Source organism: Delphinapterus leucas, chromosome 16, assembly GCF_059928025.1.
Source record: "Delphinapterus leucas isolate spDelLeu-1000000601 "Yukka" chromosome 16, BTC_Dleu_Yukka2, whole genome shotgun sequence".
NCBI classification, from domain to species: Eukaryota; Metazoa; Chordata; class Mammalia; order Artiodactyla; family Monodontidae; genus Delphinapterus; species Delphinapterus leucas.
Genome location: NC_143144.1, coordinates 53,915,261 through 53,934,739, shown reverse-complemented (window position 1 = coordinate 53,934,739; position 19,479 = coordinate 53,915,261). Strand labels below are relative to the sequence as shown.

The 19,479-nt window shown below is 40.9% G+C and overlaps 1 protein-coding gene across 4 annotated transcripts in view; it reads left to right on the top strand.

Moving 5' to 3' along the window:
* Positions 1-19,479, top strand: part of MYOF (myoferlin) — a 154,821-nt gene that overhangs the window by 70,451 nt on the left and 64,891 nt on the right. For all 4 annotated transcript variants that reach the window (XM_089897938.1, XM_022569328.3, XM_022569326.3 and 1 more), the window contains 4 exons: positions 1,977-2,101; positions 3,181-3,297; positions 16,266-16,443; positions 17,651-17,775. In XM_089897938.1, the coding sequence (XP_089754064.1) occupies positions 1,977-2,101; positions 3,181-3,297; positions 16,266-16,443; positions 17,651-17,775 (545 nt within the window). The remainder of the gene's footprint in view (positions 1-1,976; positions 2,102-3,180; positions 3,298-16,265; positions 16,444-17,650; positions 17,776-19,479) is intronic.

Sequence of the window (19,479 nt, the reverse complement as noted above, 5' to 3'; positions counted from 1 at the left end):
TTTTTTTTTTTTTTTTTACGTTTTGCTGTCTTAAAAGTAGTTTTGCTACAGTAACAATTTTTGTATTAGTATTGTATGGTTGTCCTGCAAAGCTAAGTTTAAACAAATGTGCTAACCAGGCTTTGCTACATGCCTGTGTTTTCACCTAGATGCATACCATCCTGGCTTCATTGTAAATAATTGTATAACACTTTTTTGTTATTGTTGTTTATGGTCTTCATCTTCCAACTATTCAGGATCATAACATGTCCTTGGGTTTGCACAGCACTCGCCATTCTTTGCAAGTTTGCTCAGTGCTCTCACACTTGACCTTACAACCCTGTCAGGGCAGGTGTTGTTACCCTAATAGATGAAGACTTTGTGATTTAGAGGCGTTTGTTTTCTTTCAAATAAACATGATAATCCCTGCCATGCTAACCACCGAAGGTCGTAGTGAGAGGGAAAAGAGATACTGCATGTAAGAAAGTTTGCAAACTGTGCAAAATTAAGGTTTTATCATGTGCCTTTATGTTATTGGCACGATGACTCATTCTTATTTGTTTTTAAAAATCAATCTCATTATCTTATAATCAGACTTTATGTGAATATTAAGTAGTCCTTAGGTTTGTAACAAACTTGGCAGATTTGGTCACACTTCACTCCTTCATTCATTTGTTTAACCAATCGAAAAATATTTATGTTGTAGTACTCCAAGACAGAACGAGGACTGGGTGCTTAGGGAGTCAGAATAAAACATGCTTGAATCTTACCCCACCTACCAAAGGAATTTATAGTGTAGTCACAGAGATGAGCAACTATTTAAGGGTCAAAAATTAAAATATAAAATGATAACTTAATAGAAGTTCAAAATGCAAAGGAGCCTCAAAAAGGTGGAAAAGATTGCAAACTACACGTGTATATAGTTTGCTCAACTGTTTATTAATCGGCATTCTGCTCACCTGCTACTTCACATTTACCTTTCTGCCTTAGTTTTAAGCACAGAGCTGGAAAAGGGCCATAGACGTCATCTGGTCAACTTCTCATCCATAAAGGAATCGTTTTGACCATATCCTGAAAGATAGGCTGAAGTCTTGGCCTTAACATTTCCTCTGTCCCCAGTGCAGTCTGTCCCATTGTTTGACACCACTAATTCATAGAAAGATCTTCCTTACTTTGAGTGAACCAAAGCTGGCTTCTTTGTAGCTCCCAACAGCGGTCCTTCCCCTGCTTTTGGAAGCAAGTCCATCCCTCCTCCATATGGGAGCCATTCAGATGGCTGGAGGCAGCTCCTATTATACATCCCCATCTTCACCTGCAGTCTCCCTTTGACTCCGCTATTTGCTTACATTGCCTGCAGTGCCCCTCCTTGGGGAGTAGCTCTTGCTAAGACCAGGTAGCAGAAATACGGAGCATATTGGACCCTCATCAGAGATAGAGTGTCATGAATGGAGACTTCACATTGCTTATGAATATCATACGGTCATAACCGTAGGCAGACAGTTCACTGTTATATGTAAAAATTTTAAATGTCTTGTATTTTAAAAATCATCTGCCAGATTTATACTAACTACTTGAGACTAAATGATGTTTTTGGAGAACAAATAAAATTAATCTGATATACATCATTCAAATGACTTCCCAAAACAATTATAATCGTTACCCCGGTTGCCAATGACATGTTTACTACAGTGCCAATTATAAACTTGCAAAAAATGTGAAGATCAACTTCTTATTCTTTCATTTGAATAGCATCATCTTTTTGTAAGAATAACATAAGTTTACCTGAACTCCCCCCTGAAAATGTTTTTTATTTAATGTTTTATAGCAATAAGATAAGGGAAATATGGCAGTTCTCACAAGTGTTTACAATTTGCACTAATACAACTAACTCACAAAATGGAGGAAAACAGTCTCACCCAGCTAACTAATAACTAATATTTATTTCAACAGATTAAGTGTTAAAAGCCTAAAATACTAATGATGATGTTATCTCTCAGCAAATACAGGAGAAACAGAGGTGGGCTTTATTCCAACTTTTGGACCTTGTTATCTGAACCTTTATGGAAGCCCCAGAGAGTACACGGGATTCCCAGATCCCTATGATGAGCTAAATACTGGAAAGGTTAGTTCTTCAATTAAGGTTTGTTATTAATGAGCACCGATTAATGCGATTCCTTCTTCTAATGGTTATTAATCAAGTCTCATTTAGGGGACACCCCCCCACCCCCAGAGACCCACCAGATGACTGATCAAGTGTTGAAGGATGGAAGTCTCATGCCCCTCAAGTCCTAGAATGCAAGAATAGGAAAGGATCCTGGAGATCATCTAATGTGGCAATTGCAAATGCATAGCATGGCCATTCCCCCATCCTAGACTTAAGGCAGATGTCAGTAATCAATGTTGGCTCTTTCCAAAAAGCAAATGTGCTACCTCAGAATTCCATTCAATGCCATGTTCTAGGAATTTGCCAAAAGACTGGAGGTGACATGCTTGACATTGCTATCCCTAATCCGATCCAACCTCTTCATTTTATAGACAAGGACATGGAGACCCAGAGATGGGAAGTGGTCATTCCACCACATTAGAAGCCCAAGTACTGTCAGTTAGTTAGCTCCCAAAGCCCACCGAAAGAGCGAGGGTAGAGAGAAAGCCCTGGGGATGGGGGTGGGGGTGGAGTGGAAGCTTTCACTTCCTCTCCAGAGTGTTCTGTTGCCAACACTGCTTGGTATATTGGGAGGAGTAGCCACAATTAATACACTCAGCCGCACCCAGAACATCTTCCTCTTTTGTTTCCTGGCTACTCTGAGACTTGCCCTGGTTGCCAACATGGCAGCCTCCCTTTTCTGAGGAAAGGAGCAAAGTTAGTGCAGATAAATGCAGAGCTGAAGTTGGGTGAGGGAGACTTCGAGCCCCTTCCACTCCCACCCCAGCATCTGGGAACCCTTTCTGGATCTGAGCATGACTCGAAAGCCCCTGACACCAGCCATGACTAAGATCCCTTTCGGCCCTGGCTCTCTTTGGGATCCTTCCTGAAGTCGTTGGCTCTTCTTTCAGATACCAAAGACCAGTTGAGAGAGTTGCTGACTGATTCATTTTGGGAAGGAGAAACTTAAAGTTGTAGCTGGATGAGCCCAAATAGAGGGACAGATCTTTTCACTGTTGTTCGTGCCTAGAAGACTAATCCGTGCTGTTGCCTTTCAGGGGGAAGGAGTGGCCTACAGAGGCAGAATCTTGGTTGAATTAAGCACTTTACTTGAAAAGACACCCCCAGATAAAAAGCTTGAGCCCATTTCAAATGATGACCTGCTGGTTGTTGAGGTAAATGTTGGAGTGTGGACTGTGTGTGGTATGGAAGGGGTGTTAGAGAGGGTTGGAGGTGGGATGGTTAGTGCTGGCCTGCCTGAGCCAGCAGGCCTGAAGGGGGCATCCAGGGACTGAAGGGTCGGCTGTGGCAGAGGTGGAGAGACGGGAGTCATAGCAAGTGCCGCTCCACACCCTCTTGGTCTATCTACCACAGCCCTGTGGGGGTGATGAGACTTGCTTTATCTTTGAGATGTTACTACCCTACTGAAAACCAGCAAGAGCGGTGATACCCCCAAATTGAATGGCCTGTTTGCTAACTGGGCTTGGGTGTGTCATGGGGAGGAGGCCACAAGAGCCGTTCCAAATGATGTAGCAGCCACCACTAGTCACTTCCATTTTCAGAAGTAATGGCCATATCTCAGGCTTCCCAGCATGTGAGGACGTGTTTATATTAATGCCCACGTTACAGCAGCTCTGAGACGCCACTCCTCCTCGAAGACAGGAAGTCTTCCAAGTTCACCTTACCAACTATTTCTTGTTCTTTATTTATTTTTTTAAATTTTTATTGAAGTATGGTTGATTTACAATGTCATGCTAGTTTTCAGGTGTACAGCACAGTTATTCAGTTATATATATATACATACACATACATATATATATATATTCTTTTTCAGATTCTTTTCCCTTATAGGTTATTACAAAATATTGAGTATAGTTCCCTGTGCTATACAGTGGGTCCTTGTTTCTCTTTCTTTTTTTAAAATCAGCTCTTTCCCCACTATGGAGACAACTTATGCATAACATCCATGATTCTTATGGCAAAGAGCCACAGATGTAGTGTTTTCCTAGTAAATTCAAATGTCAGTGTAATTAATTCAAGGCAATAAATACAAAAAAAAGAATATTCTTATCATGAAACAGTTAAATGCTTAATTTTTTTCCCTTGTCAGTTAATTGACATCTGCAGTACAGATTCGTTAGCATGTGTGTTGTGTGTGATGGATAGCCCGATATTAAATTAACCTTGTCTCTGTTGCGCACTGAATTGTTTCTGGCACATCCTATACCATTATTATGACTGTTGTTTTTTCTTTTTGATAAATCATGATAGTTTATTTTACTTTTGAACTTTAAAAAAATTGACATGTGACGTATAACATTGTGTAAATTTAAGGTGTACAGTGTGTTGATTTGGTGCATTTATATATTGCAGTATGAATACCACCCTACTGTTAGCTAACACTTCTGTCATGTCACAGAACTATCACGTTTCGTGGTGAGAACTTTTAAGATCTAGTCTCTTAGCAACTTTAAAGTATTGATATATAATACAGTATTATGGACTGTGACCACAGTGATGTGCATTAGATTTCCAGAACTTACTCATCTTCTAATTGCAAGTCTGTACCCTTTGACCAGCATCTCCTCAATTCCCCCAACCCCTAGTAATGACCATTCTACTTTCTGCTTCTATGAATTCAGCTTTTTTAGATTCCACATATATGTGATATAACACAGTATTTATCTTTCTCAGTCTGACTTATCTCACTTAGCATAATGCCCTCCAGGTCCATCCGTGTTGTCGGGCAAATAGAGGATTTCCTTCTTTCTTGTGGCTGAATAATACTCCCTTATTTTATATATAGACACATACATACCACCTCTTCTCCAGCTATTTCTAAGAATCCTGGGTTGGTCCTTACATGTTCCAGAAATCTGAATTGTTTGCCAGCTAACTGATGCCCCCCTGCCTATGGTCTCTCCTTGCAGGTTCCCCCACCCCATCCTACCCCTCTCCCCTGCCCAAAAGGCTTCCTCAGGCTGCTGCCCTCCCCTTACTTACCCTGCATTCCAAGAAGGGTTCATGTTGTGGGATCATGCAGTGTAAATGAATATTGGTTTGTTTTTTACTTGTTAAAGAGACACTGAGTCAAAAGCAACAGGTTCGTCCAGTCAGCAGGGTCCTGGCCTGAGTCTATCCACTCCACAGCACCATCACCTCTGAAGTCCAGGAATCATAATAGATCTTAAGGACAAGTTAAGAAAAAGGGAAAAGAGGAGCAGGTAGGGGGAGAGGTGGAGTAGCTTACATACTATTTACTGCCAGGATCATGCCAGAGAACGGCTAGAAACCACCCAAAGGCCTCCATGGAAACGCATGGGTCGTTCTGGCCTTGAGTAGTTACCGATGGCTCTTGAAGATTCAGTTGGAATTGCGGTTAGGCAGAAATGTTGTGGTTTCTCAGCAATCGCATTGCCTCCATGTTCCATCACCAGTACACAGTTTAAGTCCACGACCCTTCTCTTTGCTCTAAACATTAATAATAGAGTGGAGAAGGGGAAGGGAAAGGAAGAAGCCCAGCAAAGTGGAAAGGAAGAAGCCCAGCAAAGTGTAAAGGAAAAGCTCTTTAGCTACTAGAATGCAAAACCAAATTAGTTTTCTTTACTCCAAATAATTAAACACATACAGGTAAAGAAGCTTATGTCGTAAAGTTACTTAAAATAAAAGCAAAATACAGAAACAAAGAACCAATGATATTTACTGCCCACGGTATATGTCAACAATATGAAAGAATAGCTTTTTAAAACTGAAATACAAAACTGGATTAGTTTTCTTTGCTCCAAATAATTAAACCCAGAATGGTTTGTGTCACAGATGTAATAAAAACAGAAATGAATTATATAAAGCAAAACCCCAACAAAATTAAAAAGCAGGAAAGGAGCTGAGATGCCGAGGGTAAACCCACAGTTCAAGCAACCAGGAGTCCAGGAAGAGAGTGAGATGAGCGGATTCGTGCCGCTGCTGAGAGGATTTCGTGAGAGTGGCCAGTCTAGAAGGTGATCATGACCCTTGCCCAACTTAAAAAGATCCCGTGACCCGGTCATATGCAAGTAATGAAACTTCCTGGTAAAGTTGAAGAGGTTTCGACAAAAGGGCAACTTGGTCCTTGTGAAATAATAGAATATATATTTCTGTCTCTGGTTCCTGGCACAGAGCTCCTAAAACCCCTGTAATTTCCTAAGTGATAAGAGCACTTGTGAGCATCTTTTGTTCTAATATTTGGTCTTTGACCCTGGTTCCTGACACAGAGCTCCTAAGTCCCTTAGCTTTCCTGGGCGATAAGAAAGTCTTTTGTTCTGATGAGGTGACTTGGTGGACTCCGGGATGGGGGCAGGTCACCAAGCCATGATTAGAAGCTAGAACTTTCAGCCCAACCCCCCATTGTTCTTCAGAGAGGGGCTGGAAATTGGGTTAATGGTTGATCATGCCTACATGATAAAAGCCTCATAGAATCCCCAAGGTATGGGTTTCAGGGAGCTTCCGGGTTGGTGAACTCATGGAAGTACTGGGAGAGTGGCGTGTGCGGAGAGAGCGTGGAAGCTCTGCGCCTCTTCCCACAAACCTTGCCCTATGCATCTCTTCCATCTGGATGTTCATCTGCATCCTTTATCATATCCTTTTATATTAACCCATAAACAGTAAGTAAACTGTTTTCCTGAGTTTTATGAGCTGCTCTAGCAAATTAACCTGAAGAGGGGATTGTGGGAACCTCCAATTTATGGCTAATGGGTCAAAAGGGCAGGTGAAGTGGGTAGGGCAGTTTTGTGGGACTGAGCCCTTAACCTGTGGGATCTGATATTATCTCCAGGTGGACAGTGTCAAAATTGAGTTAAATTGTAGGAGACCTGGCTGGTGTGGCAGAATTGCTCAGTGTGGGAATATCCTCCCCACATCTGGCATCAGAAGTATTGACAGTGTGATCGTAGTGTGAGAGTAAAGGAGACACACAGGAGGAAGAGTGAGTTTTTCCCTACTCAGCTGCCAAAGAGCCCAAAGCTCCCCCATGTCCCTAGAGCAGAAGTCAACCTGGTGCTCCAGATGAGCTTGGTTAAGAGACCCCGTGAGAGATACAGCAGGGTTCAGCCTGGGTGCTTTGCTAAGGAATCAGGCAGGTAGAAGAAGATCAGCTGTTGCAACCCCAGGCTTAGAGCTCCCATTGGTCTGGCCCACGTTAAGTGTCAATAAATATTGCTTGAAACAACACATTGAGATTCATCCGTCAGCTCCTTTAGACCAAAGGTGGCAAGTTGGGCTGTTTTCCTTGGCACGGTTTCCTTGTCATTGACCCTTAATGTCCCTGCCTCCTGGGCCCACGGCCACTTTTATAAGCTGTTACTTGCTACCTCTTATCAGTATTCTGCTTGACAAAACTCACCCCCTTCCCCAAATTTATCGATACTTCTGAAACTCTCCCTTATACCACCTACACCTACAACTTGGACTGGTCACTGAGGATCGGAAAGAGAGCCCCAAGGCCCTGCAAAGTTAAAGAAACATCCATCAATGGATGGGTTGAATTATAGTTCAGTAGACTATAATTTATATTCTTCAACTTACCCTGTTGTACGCGGTTTTGCCCCAAGGCTACTAAGTTGGGGGTGGGGGGTGGGAGCTGAGGCTGCAGAGTGCTCTAAACAGTGTTGCTAAGTTACTTCTCGCCACCTCTTTGTGCTTGAGGGCACAGGGGAAGTAGGAAAGGGCTGGGGAAGGGCAGAATTCTCAGCTTCACTATTACTCCAGGCTCATGGGGCTCTGGGGCAGGTGAGCAGATGGTAGGGGCGCCCCGTGGATTTTGACCTACAAAGTGGTCCAGGGAGCTGCTCCATCTTGAGTGGCTTGCCCACAGTGTGAGCCCACTCTGTTAGGAGTTGTGCTGGCCAGAAACACCACTTATTATCTTAGAGCTCAGACCCTCCAGGGTGAGGGTCCTGTCAGGGCTTCTGCGGGTGACTGTGAGTTCTGCGTGGGGAAATCCAGGGAGATCTAATGGAACCCTGGCCGTGTGGAGATGTGCAGGGCAGAGCCAGCCCGGCCAGAGGCGGTATCCCCGCCTTTCTGCAGCACCTCTTGACGTGCCTTCGTTCTTTTCTGCAGTAACAGGCAGCTCTGGCTTAAATACTCTTCGTATTTTCTGGACCCTGACTTAGGCCCCAAATTACGTTTCATATTTTTGCTCCTTCCCTTCTCTGATATCATCCTAGATGGTTTACGAAGAAGTTACGCTGTATATATAAGGTCTGATTAATACAAATAACTTCCTACTTTGTAACTTTCATGCAGTAATTTAAAACCAAACTTCAAATTTCCACAGCATTTCTGAACCATGGATAGTTCAGGGGGCTTAGTTGTGGGTAGTTAAGGGGACTCCTGATAAGTGACAAAAGTCCCTCAAGCCCCTCTCTACCAAAGTGACGGCAGACTAAGGTAGGGAAATTTTTCAAATTGAAATGCCCAGGCAGAATCTCCGGAAGATGGGGCCCAGGTATAAATATAAATATATATAAATATATAAAAGCTCTTTGGGTGATCCAATTTGCAGCTAAGGTTGCAAATCAGTATTTTAGAAAGTCTTTCAAAAAAAGATTGACACTCAGGTGTTTCTAATGAAATCCTATGGGAGGTTTCAATTGTACTATGTCAAGAATTTCTTTAACTAAAATGGAGATTTTGTAATAGTGGGATATCCCAAGGTATTTTTTTTTATTGAAGTATAGTTGATTTACAGTGTTGTGTTAATTTTTGCTATACAGCAAAGTGATTCAGTTATGTATATATATTCATTTTAATATTCTTTTCCATTATGGTTTATCATAGGGTACTGAATATAGTTCTCTGTGCTATACAGTAGGACATATATTTATGTCATTTATCCATTCCATATATAATAGTTTATATCTGCTAAACCCAATTTCCCACTCCTTCATCTCCCAACCCCCTACCCCTTGGCAACCACAAGTCTGTTCTCTATGTCCATGAGTCTGTTTCTGTTTCGTAGATAGGTTCATTTGTGTCATATTTTACATTCCGCATATAAGTGATATCATATCGTATTTGTCTGTCTTTTTCTGACTTCACTTAGTATGATAATCTCTAGTTGCATCCATGTTGTTGCAAATGGCATTATTTCGGGGTCTTTTTATGGTTGAGTAGTATTCCTTTGTATATATGTACCACATCTTTTTTATCCATTCATCTGTTGATGGACATTTAGGTTGTTTCCACGTCTTGGCTATTGTGAATAGTGCTGCTATGAACATAGGGGAGCATGTATCTTTTTGGATTAGAGTTTTTTCTGGGTATATGCCCAGGAGTGGGATTGCTGGATCATATGGCAATTCTATTTTTAGTTTTCTGAGGAACCTCTATAACTGTTTTCCATAGTGCCTCTACCAACTTACTTTCTCACCAACAGTGTAGGAGGGTTCCCTTTTCTCCACACCCTCTCCAGCATTTATTATTTGTAGAGCTTTTAATGATGGCCATTCTGACCAATGTGAGGTGGTACTTCATTGTAGTTTTGATTTGCATTTCTCTGATAATTAGCAAATTTGAGCATCTTTTCATGTGCCTATTGGCCATTTGTATTTCTTCTTTGGAAATGTCTATTTGGGTCTTCTGCCCATTTTTCGATTGGGTTGTTTGCTTTTTTGTTGAGTTGTATGAGCTGTTTGTATATTTTGTAAATTAGGCCCTTGTCAATTGCATCATTTACAGATATTTTTCTCCCATTCTGTAGGTTGTCTTTTCTTTTTTCTTTCTTTCTTTTTTTCTTTTTTTTTATGGTTTCCTTTGGTGTGCAAAAGCTTGTAAAGCTTTGATTAGGTCCCATTTGTTTATTTTCATTTTTATTTCTATTGCCTTGGGAGACTGACCTAAGAAAACATTGGTATGATTTATGTCAGAGAATGTTTTGTCTAGGATCTGCTCTTTTTCTTTTGCCCATGCTGTGTGGCTTGCAGGATCTTAGTTCCCTGACCAGGGATCAAACCCATGCCCCTTGCAATGGAAGCGTGGAGTACTAACCACTGGGATTCCAGGGAGTTCCCTAGGATCTCTTCTAGGAGTTTTATGGTGTCATGTCTTATATTTAAGTCTTTAAACTATTTTGAGTTTATTTTTGTGTGTGGTGAGAGGGTGTGTTCTAACTTCATCGATTTACATGCGGCCGTCCAACTTTCCCAACACCACTTGATGAAGAGACTTCTTCCCATTGTATACTCTTGCCTCCTGTGTCAAAGATTAATTGACCAAAGGTATGTGAGTTTATTTCTGGGCTCTCTATTCTGTTCCATTGATCCATGTCTGTTTTTGTGCCAATACCATGCTGTTTTGATTACTGTAGCTTTGTAGTATTGTCTGAAGTCTGGGAGGGTTATGCCTCCTGCTTTGTTCTTTTTCTTCAGGATTGCTTTGGCAATTCTGAGTCTTCTATGGTTCCATATAAATTTTATGATTATTCTAGTTCTGTGAAAAGTGTCCTGGGTAATTTGATAGGGATTGCATTAAATCTGTAGGTTGCTTTGCATAGTATGGACATTTTAACAATATTAATTCTTCCAACCCAACAGCATGGGATATCTTTCCATTTCTTTGAATCATCTTCAATTTCCTTTATTAATGTTGGGTTTTTTAAAATAAATTATTTTTTATTTATTTTTGGCTGTGTTGGGTCTTCGTTGATGCATGCGGGCTTTCTCTAGTTGCAACAAGCAGGGGCTACTCTTCGTTGCGGTGCACGGGCTTCTCATTGAGGTGGCTTCTCTTGCTGTGGAGCACAGGCTCTAGGAGTGTGGGCTTCGGTAGTTGTGGCATGTGGGCTCAGTAGCTGTGGCTCACAGGCTCTAGAGTGCAGGCTCAGTAGTTGCGGCACACGGGCTTAATTGTTCCGCGGCATGTGAGATCTTCCTGGACCCGGGCTTGAACCCATGTCCCCTGAGTTGGCAGGTGGATTCTTAACCACTGCACCACCAGGGAAGTCCCTATTAATGTTTAATAGTTCTCGGCATATAAGTCTTTCATCTCCTTGGTCAGGTTTATTCTTAAGCATTTTATTTTGGGGGGGTGCGATTTTGAAAAGTATTGTTTTTTACATTCCCTTTCTGAGATGTCATTCTCAGTGTAAAAAAATGCAACCGATTTCTGTATGTTAATCTTATATCCTGCTACCTTGCTGAATTTGTCAGTTCTGGTAGTTTTTATGTGGAGTCCTTAGGGTTGTCTATATATAGAATAATGTCATCTGCATATAATAACAATTTTACCTCTTCCCTTCCAATTTGGATACCTTTTATTTCTTTTTCTTATCTGATTGCTATGGCTAGGACATCAAATACTATGTTGAATAGAAGAGGTGAGAGTGGGCATCGTTGTCTTGTTCCAGATTTTAGTGGGAAGGCTTTCAGCATTTCACTGTTGAGTATTATATTGGCTGTGGGTTTGTCATAAATAGCTTTTATTATGGTGAGATATGTTCCCTCTCTACCCACTTTGGCAAGAGTTTTTTTATCGTGAATGGACGTTGAATTTTGTCAAATGCTTTTTCTTCCTCTATTGAGATGATCATGTGGTTTTTGTCTTTTCTTTTGTTTATGTGGTATATCACATTGATTGATTTGCATATGTTGAACCATCCATGTGAACTTGGGATGAATCCCACTTGGTTGTGGTGTTTGATCTTTTTTATGTGTTGTTGGATTTGGTTTGCTAATACATTGTTGAGAATTTTTGCATCTATATGCATCAAAGATATTGGCCTGTAATTTTCTTTTTTGGTGGTATCTTTGTCTGGTTTTGGTGTCAGGGTGGTGTTGGCTTCATAGAATGTCTTTGGGGGTATCCTCTCCTCTTCAGTTTTTTGGAAGAGTTTGAGAAGGATTGGTATAAGTTCTTCTTTGTATGTTTGGTAGAATTCACCTGTGAAGCCCTCTTGGACTTCACAGGGACTTCACACTTTGTAGGGAGTTATTTTTAAATTACAGATTCTATTTCACCTCTAGTGATCTGTTCAGATTATTTCTTCTTGATACAGTTTTGGTGGGCTGTATGTTTCTAGAAACTTGTCCATTTCTTCTGGGTTGTTGAATTTGTTGGCATATAATTGTTCATAGTATTCCCTTATGGTTTTTTATATTTCTGCAGTATTGGTTGTTATGTCTCCTTTTCCATTTCTTATTTTATTTGAGTTCTCTCTCTTTTCTTCTTGGTGAGCCTGGCCACAGGTGTGTCAATCTTGTTTACCCTTTCAAAGAATCAGCTCTTGGTTTTATTGATTTTTTTCTATTGTTATTTTAATCTCTGTTTTAGGGATCTTAGGCTAGGGAGTGCAGAGTGATGGCACTGACTGCCTGTGCAGGTCTCTCTCCATTCTAGCTGCTGCAAACCAGTTGCTGCATTCCCCTCTGAGGCTCCAAAGCTCCTCCTCTGTCCCAGCTGATCTCTTCACTAGTGAGGGGACTTCCCAGGGTGCAGGAACATTGCCTCTTTCACAGGTCCCTGCCAAGGGTGCAGGTCCCATCCCAATTCCTTTCTCACTTTCATTTTTTTTCTTTTTTCTTTTGTCCTACCTGGTTACATGGAGATTTTCTTGCCCTTTCAGAGGTCTAAGGTCTTCTGCCAGCATTCAGTAGATATTCTGTTAGAATTGTTCCATATGTAGATGTATTTCTGATGCATTTGTGGGAGGCAGTGAGCTTCATGTCCTACTCCTCCACCATCTTGATCTCTCTCCCCAAGGTTCTTTGAGACGGGGTCCCCAACCCCCGGGCCACGGACCAGTACCGGGCCGCACAGCAGGAGGTGAGCGGCAGGTGAGCAAAGCTTCATCTGCTGCTCCCCATTGCTCACATTACCACCTGAACCATCCGTGTCCCCCTCCCGCCCCGTCCGTGGAAAAATTGTCTTCCACAAAACCGGTCCCTCGTACCAAAAAGGTTGGGGACCGCTGCTTTAAGACAGCAAACTGCAGTCACTGTCAGATGTTCTTAAAATGGTCCTCAGGAAGTTTAAAATAGAATTACCATATGATCCAGCAATTCACTGCTGGGTATATACCCAAAAGAATTTAAAGCGGGGACTCAAATGGATATCTGTACAGTCATGATCATAGCAGCAGCATTCACAATAGCCAAAATGTGGAAACAACCATGAATCCACTGATCTTTTGAATGGATGAACAAAAATGTAGTATATACACACTGTTAATTAAACAAGGAGACCATTAGACGGTGGTGGCTCTAAAGTCTTGGCAGCCTACGTAAGCAACCAAAACCTAGGCCTGGCAATATCTCAAGATTAAGAAATCAAAAGCAAAGGACAACAAATCACAAATAGCCAAGTGAACTTTCCCAAATAATGCCACCACTTAAGCTATAGCCAGTCAGATAATCTCCTTGTCTTCCTTCTGGCTGTACTCTGTAAAAAGAGCACTTCCACTTAGAATCTAAGTGGAAGTGCTTAGAATCTAAAAAACAAAACAAATGAACAAACATAACAAAACAGAAACAGACTCACAGATACAGAGAACAAACTGGTGGTTGCCAGAGGGGAGGGGTGTGGGGGGATGGGTGAAAAGGTGGAGATTAAGAGCTACAAATTTCCAGTTATAAAATAAATGTCACAGGGATGTAATGTACAGCATAGGGAATATAGTCAATAATATTGTAATAACTTTATGGTAATTAGATCATTTTGTAAGGTATAAAAATATCAAATCACTAGGTTGTACACTGGAGACTAATAAAATATTGTAAGTTAATTATACGTCAATAAAAAAATTTAAAAATACAAAATAAATTTTAAAAAGAAAGGAACAATGTTTGATCTCTATTTCAGAAAAATAAGTGTACCTAATTTCATTTATTTTTAAATCTGACAGTAAAAGTCTTTTTTTTTTTTTTTTTTCAATTGAAATATAGTTCATTTACAGTGTTGTGTTAGTTTCTGGTGAACAGCAAAGTGATTCAGTTATACATATACATATCTTTTTCTTATTCTTTTCCATTATGGTTTATTATAGGATATTGAATATAGTTCCCTGTGCTATACAGTAGGACGTTGTTGTTTATCTATTTTGTATATAGTAGTTTGTATATGCTTATCTCAAACTCCTAACTTATCCCCCCTCCCCTTTCCCCTTTGGTAACCATAAGTTTGTTTTCTATGTCTGTGAGTCTGTTTCTGCTTTGTAAATAAGTTCATTTGTATCATATTTTAGATGCCACATATAAGTGTTATCATATGATATTTGTCTTTCTCTTTCTGACTTACTTCACTTAGTATGCTAATCTCTAGTTGCATCCATGTTGCTGCAAATGGCGTTATTTCATTCTTTTTTATGGCTGAGTAGTAGTATTTTATGGCTATGGTGTCTATATGTACCACATCTTTATCCATTCATCCGTTGATGGACACTTAGGTTGCTCATGTCTTGGCTATTGTAAACGGTGCTGCTGTGAACATTGGTGTGCATGTATCTTTTTGAATTAGAGCTTTCTCCGGATATATGACAGAGTGGGATTGCTGGATCATATGGCAACTCTTTTTTTTAGTTTTTTGAGGAATCTCCATACTGTTTTCCATAATGGGCGTACCAATTTACATTCCCTCCAACAGTGTAGGAGGGTTCCCTTTTCTCTATACCCTCTTTGGCATTTACTATTTGTAGAGTTTTTAATGATAGCCATTTTGACCAGTGTGAGGTGATATGTCATGGTAGTTTTGATTTGCATTTCTCGAATAATTAGCAATTTGAGCATCTTTTCATGTGCCTCTTGGCCATCTGTATGTCTTCTTTGGAGAAATGTCTATTTAGGTCTTCTGCCCACTTTTGGATGGGGTTGTATGAACTGTTTGTATAGTTTGGAAATTAAGCCCTTGTCAGTTGCATTACTTGCAGATATTTTCTCCCAGTCTATAGGTTGTCTTTTTGTTTTGTTTATGGTTTCCTTTGCTGTAAGCTTGTAAGTTTAATTAGGTCTCATTTGTTTATTTTTGCTTTTATTTCTATTGCCTTGGGAGACTGACCTAAGAAGATGTTGCTAGGATTTATGTCAGAGGATGTTTTGCATATGTTCTTTTCTAGAAGTGTTATGGTGTCATTTCTTATATTTAAGTCCTTAAGCCATTTTGAGTTTATTTTTGTGTATGGTGTGAGGATGTGTTCTAACTTCATTGATTTACATGTGGCTGTCCAGCTTTCCCAACACCACTTGCTGAAGAGACTCTGACAGTAAAAGTCATTTATTTCCTTAATAAATTTATTTATTTTTGGCTGTGTTGGGTCTTCATTGCTGTGTGTGGGCTCTTCGCTAGTTGTGGCAAGCAGGGGCTACACTTCGTTGCGGTGCACGGGCTTCTCTTTGTGGTGGCTTCTCTTGTTGCGGAGCACGGGCTCTAGGCACATGGGCTTCAGTAGTTGTGGTGCGCGGGCTCGGTAGTTGTGGCTCACAGGCTCTAGAGTACAGGCTCAGTAGTTGTGGCACACAGGCTTAGTTGCTCTGCGGCATATGGGATCTTCTCTGACCAGGGCTCGAACCCGTGTCCCCTACACTGGCAGGCGGGTTCTTAACCACTGCACCACCAGGGAAGTCCTAAAAGTCTTAATTGTTTCTGATTAGAAAATTAATACTTTAAACAATTCAAACTGCTAGAAATGTATGTTAGACAGTAAAGTTAGCCATAATCTCTCTACCTTCCCCAACATAACTACTGTTAACAATTTGATTTATAGTCTTCCAGACTTTCTTTGTGCATATGCCAGTATTAAAATATATATTTAATGGGTTCAGTTAAAAATATACCTTTTTTCCATGTTTGTACATATGAATCTACCTAAGCCTTTTTATGAACTTTCATTCTGTTATATGGATGTAACATAATTTGCTTAACCAGTGGCCTGTTGTTATACATTTGTATTGTTTTCATTTTTTTCTCTATTTCAATCAACTCTGCAATGAACATCCTGGTACTTCTGCCTTTGCCCACTTGTTTGAGTACAGGGGGAACTGCTAGATCCAAGAACATTCTCCACTGGCATTTAACTCAACACTAATTATTACGGTTAGAATTACAACTGCTAGAATTCCACATGTAAACAAGAGCAAAAGGAGTTTCTCTGAGCCTTATGTCTGCTCATACTTGGTAGAAATATCAGCGAAGGCGGAAGTACAGCCTGTCTGCTGTGTTCCATTCGGCCACCATGTTGCAAGACGTTGGCGAGGCCATTCAGTTTGAAGTCAGCATTGGGAACTATGGCAACAAGTTTGACACGACCTGTAAGCCTTTGGCGTCAAGCACTCAGTACAGCCGTGCCGTGTTTGATGGTAAGACTGACACTGGCCGTTCTCTCCTGTACACATTTACAGTGGGTGCACCACAGGACGAGAAGCATGCAGTGTATTCTCCCTCTGGCAGCCATTATCCCCAGCATATGCTTAGTGGAACGGGAAGGGTTGAATGGGGAGGAGAGGTGGCTGGAGTTCAGGCACCTTCAAGAATGGTCAGACCCTAGAAGCTGCAGACCCTTGGCTGTACTCCAATGCCCCCACCCATGCCCAACTTTAACAGTTGCTGTGTTTGTAAAGTCACAAGAGGGCAACTGGCTGAACACTGAGCCTCCCCCCAAGCAGCTTCTGCCCTGCCAGGCCCCAAATCACTTAGACTGAGTAGTTGGAGTGGATGGAAAAATCAAGCTTCTGGTCTTGGCTCAGTTACTTCCCAGCACTATGACCTTAGCCATATGACTTCATTCTAACCCTCAGTTTCTTCATCTTCTCCAGAGTTGCCATGAGGATTAAATAGCTGTATTTGAACAAAGATAAATGAGAAACAGTTCCTGCTTTTAAGGAGCTTACATTGTAGTGTATAAAATAAATCATAATAGAAGGCAGAGTTTGAGAGTGCCCTTATAAAGATATCGACAAATGGTTGGAGAGTATAGAGAAGGGAGGGAGAAATTCTGATCAAATGCCCCAACGGTTGTCACCATAGTTTTTACCTAATTTTTGTACAGGTAGTGTTAAAATATAAAATGTGCTAGAAAATGTTGGCTAGTAATTCTTAATTACTGTAAGGCTCTTAGTAATATCAAATTCCGTGTATCTAGCTAAGGCTTTTAAAAAACTAGAAAATTCTTTTTTCTTGTCCCACTTCCAACAAAAATATTTATTTAGAATAACAGTTTTCAGGGACAACACATATAGTCTAATCTCCTATGCTCTATTTTCTTCTGCTGTGTTATGTAATTATCAGTGATGCTCAGACACATGGTCCTGAATTACCAAAAGATCCTGAGATCATTGTGCTAGGTTCACTAAGGTCTTGCAGAGATTTTCAAAGCAGGCTAAATGAATAAGAACTTTCTATTTATTCCTCAGTTGCTTAATTAAATAAAATGAAAGAACCAGACCACCCCAAACCACACCCCCAGGCCTATGATTACCCAAGCAGTCCAGTTTGCACATCTTTTCAGTAAACGTGTTGTTTATTTTAAGTGTCCAGTGTTCACTGACCCTCAATGTTCTACACCAGGGAACTACTATTACTACTTGCCTTGGGCCCACACAAAGCCAGTTGTCACACTGACCTCATACTGGGAGGATATTAGTCATCGCCTGGATGCAGTGAACACGCTACTAGTCATGGCAGAACGGCTGGTGAGTTTATCTTTTCTGCATTTCCTTTTCATTGAACAGAGTGAATTATGTGTTACTTAGAATGCAGGTTAGGCCACTGTACCACAAGACCTCAATGATGGTAAGCAAGATGAAAGCTATTTCTTTAGTAACAGTTGAGGTAGGTAATCCAAGGCTGGTATGGAAGTTCAGTGGTGTTAGGGACCCAGGCTTTTTCCCCCTTGTTGCTCTGCTATCGCTAAGGAGTTGTCATAGTCTGCATGGGAGAGGCAGCTCACCACTACCCCGACCCTTCAGCCTGAAGGAAGGGGAAAAGAGGGGGAGAAGATGACACAGGCCTTTTCCTTCAAGGGAAACACTCAGAAGTCACAGGCTTGATTTCTACTCATTTTCCACTGGCCAGAATCCAGTCATACAACCGCCTCTTACTACAAGGGAGTTGGGAAATACAGTCTTATGCCTGGGCAGGCATATGTCCAGGTGCAAGTTGTCTCACTGTGGAAAAGAGAGGATGGATGTTGAAGTAGGGGGACAACTCACAGTTTCTGCCACAATTTGTATGTGAAGTATGGTGTGGAGAGTGGTTCATTACAGTAGAAACATGCAACCCTTAGAGCTTTGCTATCAAAGCAGTAAGAATCTCTACTGTGGGAAGAAGTGGGCTCAGTGGACTTCCTTGTTTGGAGGTTGAGGGGGTTCCCTCTGGTGGGAACTTGCATAGATGTGTGATATCTTTGATTATCCTTCTAGTTGACATTGATGAGAAGAAGAACGTGGTTGGGATATTTCTAATTAAGTCAAAGATACTAAGTTATTTCTATCAGGTACTGATAAAATCCATCTGGTATTAGTGTTTTGATTTCCACATTACATGAATATTAATTTTTCTAAGATCCAACCTGTCAGGGTTGGACCATGACATTTGGGGGTCCTGGAATCTACTTGTTCTAAGACCCCATGGCAAAATCTGAAAATATTGTTTTATGTTTTAAAGACAATATTGAAGGAGAGTTATACATTTAACTTAAGCATAATTGTTTACATAACAGAGCTACAATTGATACGCATTGTGGTTGTGGTATTAATTTCCAATCTCCATCTCAAGGGACTTGGTAGAGAGTTGGTCACACCTCTATTCTAATTATGTTTTGGGTATTCTTCAGCATTTTTCATCTTTGTTCTTCTCATCAGCTCTCTTCATTGACCAAGCTGTCCTAATTCCATACTAATCTGGATAGGACAGTGGATTTCCATGATCGGACTTTTGGGGATCATGGTGGGCTCTCCCTCAGCCTCTCTGTTGGCAGATGCTCAAAGTGATGCAATAATCTGTCCTGAGCTTATCTTGTACTTTCTGTACCCCAACCCTGGAATCACCATTTCTCCAAGGAGCCCTGGTTCCTTTTAGTAGGAATGGAATGTGAAGAACAAGGTCTGGGTATTGGAGTGCTCACCACTACTGAGATGTCATTGCTTCTAGGCCTTCTCAGCAGACAAACTTGCATGAGAACACCCATGTATATACATATGTATGTTTATTTCTATATCTCTCAATATACTGAATGCAATGAGTTTATAAGGATAACCCCAATTCCATTCTAACATCATGGGGTTTATTCTAGTCTTCACTCTTTCTGTATTTACAACTCCCTTCTCCAACAGTGAGAAACCTGGCTTCCTTTTTCCTCGATATATTTACTCATTAATTTAATCCTAAAATCCATA